General features: G+C 37.7%; 1 protein-coding gene across 2 annotated transcripts in view; it reads left to right on the plus strand.

Moving 5' to 3' along the window:
- Nucleotides 1–5494, plus strand: part of PDK1 (pyruvate dehydrogenase kinase 1) — a 30217-nt gene extending 24723 nt beyond the window's left edge. For both annotated transcript variants that reach the window (XM_023621996.2, XM_070242005.1), the window contains exons 10-11: nt 663–776; nt 2786–5494. In XM_023621996.2, coding sequence (XP_023477764.1) covers nt 663–776; nt 2786–2926 — 255 coding nt within the window. In that variant the 3' untranslated portion in view covers nt 2927–5494. The remainder of the gene's footprint in view (nt 1–662; nt 777–2785) is intronic.
- Nucleotides 5495–8538: the final 3044 nt, after the last annotated feature.

An 8538-nucleotide genomic window follows, 5' to 3' on the forward strand; every position in this document is an offset into this window, starting at 1 on the left:
TAACGTGATATGTTTGAGGAACTTAAGAGCAGGAGATTTAGTTCAGCTGGACTGGGAAGTGGGAGGCAAAGACCTGATCTTATTGGGTCTTGAAAGCTCTTTTTAGAAGCTTGGATTTTTTATCTCAAGGCAACAAATGGGTTGGGGATGCTGCGAGGTGGGGTCGTGGTGATATGCTTTGAAGATTTTTAAGTAGGGAAGTGGCCTGTCAGAATTAAGAAAGTAGACCTATTATGGATCTCTCCAGGTTCAGAACACGGGCTAGAAATTCATGGTATGAAGTAATGAGATATATCTCTTAAGCTGCAGCAAGGTGTTTTCTACTCTTGCTCTTAAAAGAGAGCACATATTTTATATGATATTCCCAAAAGCAGTATTGGGATACTCTAGGACAGTGAAGAACAGCAACATGTTTTTTCCAGAGCCCCACAAGTCACTTTATAGAAATAAGAAGAATGAGGAGTCTTAAATGACCCAAGGGGAGTCATCTAATGTATTACCCAACTAGGCTTCAGCTTGATCATTAGTGATACTTGGGTATTAATGGATCTCTTCGAGGCAGGCTCTGATAGCCCTGGGATACTCAGGAGCATTTATTTTAATTAGAAAAGTATGTCAGTGTGTGGCTTTCTGAAGAGAATTTCATTTTTCTCATCAAACAGGCTGGTTTTGGTTATGGATTGCCCATATCACGACTTTATGCACAATACTTCCAAGGAGACCTCAAGCTGTATTCCCTAGAGGGTTATGGGACGGATGCAGTGATCTACATTAAGGTAATAACTCCAGTCTTCTTGATTTACTGACACCTCATTTATGGTAAGAAAAGATGCCAATATTTAGCTGTAATGACATTTTCTCTACCTCATGCTATTAAAATATAAGAATAAGATTTTTTATATAGGATCTCGATCTATTTTGCCAAATAATCTCCTTGACTATGGGAAAAGAAACGCTCTTATCTGTAATGATCAGGACCATGATGGTTAATAGAAAAAAATCAGGTTGGAGTGGAGCATCATCCAAAGTTATATATTTTACAAATTTAATTTTAACATAAAACACGTGAATGGACATTGATCTACCAATCTTTTGATGTACTGCCAAGGCCCTTTCTTTGTATTTGGGTCTGCAGGTTGAAGTTTCAGTTGTCTTTCTTGGAAAAGCTGTACTTACAATGCATTGTTTTGGTTTCTTAAACAAACAACCAAGTGCGTAATCCTTTTTGATTTTTCTGCAGTCCTTTACAGATGTTTTCTGACTCTGATTTGACAGCAATTTTTATGTAACTTGCTTTCATGAGTCTTTCTAAAGCATTCATCTTCGTTTTCAGAAAACCCCCCTTTTCTTGTGGAGCAATACATGATTTTGTAGTTAGAATTACAGTTGTAATTGTATAGACAGATTTGGGAACAAGCGTAGGTGACTCTTGGTATGCATGTAGCTCACCTGGTGGGAGCAGAAGCACTGAGCTGCTGGTCTGGGACGGTCCACGTGTTTCTGCAGAGATCAGTGTATTTTGCAGGGATGGAAAGCACTGGGCACCATAATCCACCAGGCGGAGGACTGGTAGCACCTATTTAGTGACTCTAGTTTCTTGTTCTGTCCACTAGATGGCACCTACTTTATAGGAAATGCTGAAGATTTTATATTGGAAAAATTTGTCTGAAAAGGTTAAAGTCTTTCAAGATAATAGTTACTTTTCTTTTTTTAATCCATCTCAATTATGAGGAACTTAAAAAGGGTGACATGAAGGCAATATTTTTGTCACCAAATGTAACATTTTTGATCCACATAATTGACCAAGGGATTCTGGTAGTTCTGACATATTTAAAGAGAATATGTAAGTGAAAGATTTTTAGTTCCATTTTGGAAAAAACAGAAGATAGGAAGTCTTAAAGAATCATTAAAATCATCAACATCAAAGATCTTCCTTATCATTATTGGAATGAAATTTCCAGTTCAATATTTTCTACATCTTGGGAAATACCTTTAGGTTGAAATCCTACTGAAATATCGTAACTGAAGAAGATAATGAGGAACATAGTTGCTGTCAGGTTCCAGTGATTTTCAGGAAGCTGAAAGAGAGCAGTGAATGAAAGGTAATGGAATTGGGAACCTGAAATGATGCATGATGCAGAGATGACATATGCTGTCACTGAAATTGGTGGCTCTAGTGGCAGAAGGAGAAGACACAGCTCAAACCCAGGGCCAAGAATTGTTCAAGCAAAAGTCAAGATGCCTTGGACATAGTTGTATATTTACTGATAATAATATTGTTATGATGACGTTTTTTTAAAGTACAATGACTATACTGAAAAAATAGCATTTCTTCTAATGAATAATTAAAATAGACTTCATTAAATGATTGTGCAATTACATCTATTAAGGTACATATATCAGTTGTTATGCTTTTATACTTAACTGGCTTTTTTCAATTAATGAACTTGTGGCTTGTGCTTTGTAAGAGGTGTCTGTTAGACCTGTGTAAGCTTGCAGTCCAGCAGCTGGCAGGCTGGCTGGAGAAGTACTGCAAGCTAGAAAGTCTTGCTTGCATGCCAGGCAAGCATGTCAACGTGCACACCAAGCAGTGCTGTAGACTTAGTAAGTAAACTGTTTCAAATATGTACACTATTTTAAAATGTAGGTAGATGGTGTTATGATTAATAAAATACAAATCCAATAAAGTATTGTTTAATTCGTAGTAATCTTTTTGCCATTGTATATTTTCCCAGATAATGAAATGTAAAAACATGCCAGACTTGGGTCCTTCTTTCTCTTTCAGGCGCTGTCCACAGAATCAGTAGAAAGACTCCCCGTGTATAACAAAGCTGCCTGGAAGCATTACAACGCCAACCACGAGGCTGACGACTGGTGCGTCCCCAGCAGAGAACCGAAGGACATGACAACGTTCCGTAGCGCCTAGATAGACTTGGGACACCTGCAAAATCCAGCTGTGGCTTTTGTATTAAATTTGGAAGAGATTTGGTGTTCAGAACTACCTTATACCAAATACTTCACCTGTTGTTTTCACAATTAACTTTTTGGGTAGAATAAATGGATAATGAATTCCGTTTATGCCTGTTAAACCTCCTAAAGGATGAAACTGTACCTATTTTACACTTATATTTTCACAGTTAATTGAAGATATTTTTAAACAACCATAGTTTTGGTCAACTTTCCTCTTTATGGTAGCCTTCGGAAGCGTTGAAGTTTTTGGGTTTCTATGGGAAGCTGTGTGTTTTTAAAAAATACTTCACGTTTATGTCTGCTAGAACATTTTCTTAGTAATACTGATTAGCTAGTTAGCCATCTTTCGTTTTTTTGGAGGAGTTCTGCCATCCTTTATTTGGTAATGATAACTAATAAGATGATCTTCATTACCAGTGACTAACTGCAAGTAAAGCGGAAGGCAGTTGTCCTGTAAGTGTAGAACCTTTCAGCATCTACATGCATTGTCTTCACTCGGAAGTTAATCATTTTTTAATATTATTGCAAAGAATTGTAATGACTGGTTCCCCATGGAGCTAAGCCAAGATCCTGCGCAATCTTCTTTGAATGTACTTGTGATTAATGCAAGGGGGAATTTTTATACTAAACCCAGCACTGCTACAGTCCTAGAAAGGGATTTGAGGGCAAAGCAGTGAGTCCGAAGACCTGAGCTATTGATTGTTAGGGTTACTTGGGGGAGATTTTGAGAAACAGAGTTTTTCTGGGTCCTACTCCAGACGTACAGAATCAGACTCTTTATGGCTGGAGCCCAGGAATCTCACTTTTTAAAACGCTTCCGTGGTGAACCTGATGCCTCGCCGATGGAGGAAACGAGTCTTGTAAAGGGCATAATGATACCTCATTCACTGAAATAACAGAGAGGTCTTTAGGTTTTGGTTTTCACCTATTGAAAGGTCAGACTTCTAGACTCCAGGAGATACAAACTGAATCTCAGGCCTGGTGCAGTTAGAAGCAGGAGGCAAACTGACACAGGAGGATAGTCAGGCAACCAAAGGTTCAGAATCGCAAATGTGCAAGTGTTCACAAAGAACTTATATTTTATAAAAAAATACCTAGACTTTATTATCAGGAAAAAATCAACTTGGGTTTGTCACAACAATCCTTTACATTTGTATGGTAATTTGTAGTTTACCAGTACTTTGGTATATTATGATAACTCTGTTGGGCTTTAAAATAGAGAGATCTAGAGCAGGTGGTATCATCATCATTTTGAGATTCAGAACGTGGCCCAGAGTGGCACAGAATTGGAGTCAGGGCCCAAGCTGTGTCTGCCGATCCCTGCGTCAGCCGCCAGGACTGGGAGACCGTGAAGTGAGGCGACCATGTTGTTAGCCATACCTCCTCTTCTTTTTAGGCGACAGGGAAGTACATTCAAAATAAATTTTAAAGTAAGATTTTAAATGTTTAAAGGACAGCTTTACTACTTAAATGGGGAATTTTATTTATCTGGAAAATACTGTGAGTGGGAACACCTCATTCTCAGAAGGATTACGTCAGCTTAACAATTCTACGTACATTTGTAAGTTGGAAGGGATGTCAAAGGGCAGTTAGTCCAGGCTCCTCACCTGAGAGATGATGATCCTGGAACTCCGAGTGTGTGGTTCGCCCAGGGGTTTAGCTGATTTGACCAAATGGTGGAAAAAGAAATCTTTCACCTAACCTGTTGTTCCTTAATATGGGTGTTGTGAAAAACAATAGGATATGCTAGTGGATGACTTCTATTAGTTTCCTACAATTTTGTTGGTTTAAAACTTTTCTTATAATGATGAAATATTTTAGAATCCTTTGAATCAAAGTATTCACTTTCTTTCCTAAATGAGACTTTTGTACGATTGACATAAACTTGATGTTTTTACTTTGAAACACTTCCCCCCAAAAATTAAAGTTTTTCCTTCTTTAAGAGCTAAGAAATGGTATTTTCAAAGGAAAAGGACAATATTTTCCTTTAGCTTCTTTTTAAGGTATAACAGCCTTTTCACTTTGTTATTTTGATAATGGACAGAAAATTACGTACAAAAATATTTGGAGGGTAGCTGTTTCGTAGTTGGCTTTAAATCATTGTGCTACCTGAAAAGTTTTTAGATTCTTCAGCTGTTTTGTCCACCAGCATTTAATGTGATGCCATGTAGATAAAAATACATACTGAAGGATAAGAAGTGGATGCTAAGTGATCTTTATAAATTTTTATAAAATTTAATGAATGTGCTAACATTTTTTAGGAAGAATCACAAAAATATTCTACCCTATGCTTAAAATACTGGTTGGCTTTAGATGTCTTCATACTCAGCAGCAATCACTTTCTTGCACTGTGAAGTTTTACATGAAGATGTTGAAGTGGAAGTCTACCATATTATTTTATAAAATGTTTTGTGTAAGGCAATAAACTGAAAACATGGATCAACTCTTATTTTGAGAATGAATTGGGTCAATTTAGGTTTTTAAAAATATAATTATGTTTTTTAAATAAAAGTCTCTTCTCTCATCAAGGGTCAGCCTTTTGTAAACATTCAGAAAGTCGTGCCTGGATGGCTCCTGGTAATTCTCACTGTCTTCAGTAGAGGAAACGGTTGGAACTTTCCAATGTGCATATTCTAGTAGAGAAAGCAAGAGGTAAAGTGTGTATGGTTTGGGTTATCCTAGAGTTTCTTATCCGAATATCCACAGATGACTGACTTATTGCGTCAATGAAGATCTTCTGTTGTGTGATTTTTGAAAGGTTATGTTAATGTACTCTTCAAATAACTTTTCACAGTATAAGTAATGGTAGGAAAGTTCTTAATTTAACCAGCATGACCCTCTGTTCGTACCAGTTGAAAGTCACAACTAAACTCCTCTAGTCAAAGATAGATTCCTATCCTAGTCTTGGTTGATGGGATATGAGCATAATTTCCCTTCATTGTTAAAGCTGACAAGTTCCATAACAGAACTCCATAGGTAAAGAAGTGGGGAAACAAACACTAACGTTATGGTCCCTTTGTGGCTGTGTGGGTGGCTAATCACAGAGGAAGCCAAAACAGTCAACCTGTTTCAGTTTATGTCTTCAATTTCTGTGACATAAATGTGAAGTTTTAACAGATGGGTAATCAGGATTGAGTTAGCTGGTTTGCAAACGTGGCTTTTCCTGGAGGAATTTTTCATCGTATACGATTAACTTCTGGCCCCAATAATTTTCTTACAGTCAAGGCCAATGCACTTGAAAGAATACTATAATTAATGCAGTATGAAGGATTTTATGTCTGTCAAAAAAGAACTCACCACTGGTTTGCTTAGTTCTCGCATTCGTAAACTATTGTACCTTTTGTTCTGTTTACATGTTTGGAAAGAACTAGACAGTCTACTGCCCACTTTTTTGCTAGTCTTCACATTTCTTTAGCAATCGCTAACCATAGGCTTTTAACAGCAAAAGATAAGATTGCCAGGTTTTTTTTTAAATTTACAACATGAAATTTAATATGTGCTTAAACAGTGCTTGTCACATAGTAGACACAATATAGATGTATATTGTTATTATGACTATTATTAACACTTTCCTCACTGGATCAAAATTAGAGAGTAAATAGTCCTACTGTAGTAAAAAAAAAAAAAAAAGAGTTCTTCAGAACTGAGGTGGTGTTTGAGTGGAGTTTGGAATGTGTTTCTAGGTCCCTTCGTTCTGGTGCAGGACTGCTAGTTTTTGCTGCAAAAGCTCTTATTTATGTTGGGTAATAGTGATAGCTATCTTTTACCTTGTTATGTTAGAGATTTTTGAGCAAAAATACACAATTTTCATTTCAGTAAGATAAACCAGAGAAACTTCCATTTGAGTGTTGTACTCATTCAGGAGTTATTTCCTGAAAGTCCAGGAGGGCACTTCATGCAATTGTCACCTAGAATATTGTCAGAAATTTTGTGGTTTTGAATTGAAATGTTGACATCTGTTTATAATAAAAATTCCTTTAGGAAACAGTTTATAAGGCCAGCACATTTTAAAGTTTAACTTAAATATAAAAAGCCACAGTGATCTGACCATGGGTTTAGACTTAGATGTCTTCCATTATGGGATTCAAAATGTAACAGTTATACTGTTAGAGTACTGTATGAAAATATCTAATTATTTGTCCAAAACCTTCATTCAAAAATGGAGCCTGATTACATGATAAGTAGAATGGGAGAGAGAACCAATGTCATTTATTTCACTGTATTACAGTATAAAAACTCACCTGGTTAAACATGAACTATTTCTTTTCATTCTTTACTCTATTTCCCATAATGCCCAGCATATAGTAAGTACTTATAACAGTATGCTCAGGGTGTGAATAATGAATAATGAATTTAACAACGTTATGTACTCTCTCAAAATGATAGTTCACACAAAAATGAAACAATACAATAGAGAAAACTGTGGATAGTAAACAACACAGGAAACCTAGCAAAAGGATAAAATACAGAAAAAATGAGAAGTTAGAGGATTAGCAAAACAGCTGTACTAAAGCTATGTTTATTTTAAAGTGTATTGAAAGTGTAAAGTATAAAGTGTAAATAAGCAACACTATTAGTGTAGGTAAAGCCACAGCTGTAGCAGAAACCGCTGGTGGCCATCCCTCGAGGGAGACTAGGCTGCTTCAAAAGGATACTTTCAGAAAAACCTCTAGCAAGGACTATTCGGAAAAAAAAGCCCAAATGAATGGTATTTAGATAAAAACAAAAAGACGTAACTACAAATAGATTTCTAAAACATACTATTTATGACAAAAATTTTGAAAGTGTAAAAGAAAGAAATGGATAAGCTTATAGGAAAACAAATATTACAGAGATTTTGACAATTTAAATCAACCAATAACCACTGAGGAAATGGAATTAGTATCACAACTGCACCTCACCAAAAGACAAGGTTTTAAAAGTGAGTTTGGGACAATTGGGAGGAGGCAGAGCAAAATGGTGGGGTGAGCTGAGCCGGGACTCTCTCCCCTCCAAAATACAACCAAAGAAATGGAAAAACTGAATTTCAAATAATAACCCTAATGCCGAGACCGTCAGAGACCTACAGAGCAAGAAGGCAGAGGACGGAGAGGCTGCGGCCGGCCTCGGAGGAGCTGGAATGGGGTAAGAGAACTTTGCTCCCTCCCCTAAAGACTGGGATCGCTGCCGCGGGTGAGGGAAGGAGCCGGAGAGGGGCTGCACGACTGGGGGATCATCCAGGACTCCAGCTGCCAGTGCAGTGGAAACCCGCTGATGGGGGAAAGCTTCCGTGTGCGGGGACCCCATCAAGCCAGGCCCCCGGGAGACCAGAGAACAAGAGCTGATTGAAATCCAGATTGGCTTGCGAGAGAAAGAGCCCCTGCTCTCCCAACCCACACTGGGGGCCGCCATCTTAGCTGAAGGCAGAGGGGTCAGAACGCGTGGCTCTCAACCCCCATTTAGTGGCGACAGGCTGTAACTGCAACCGAATACCACCATCATGCGCAAAAACCGCTCCTCTACCATTCAGCAATTTATAAAAGCTCCAGAACAGAAGGAAAACAATAAAAACACAGAATTAAGTCCTGA

Source organism: Equus caballus, chromosome 18 (assembly GCF_041296265.1).
Source record: "Equus caballus isolate H_3958 breed thoroughbred chromosome 18, TB-T2T, whole genome shotgun sequence".
Taxonomy (NCBI): Eukaryota; Metazoa; Chordata; class Mammalia; order Perissodactyla; family Equidae; genus Equus; species Equus caballus.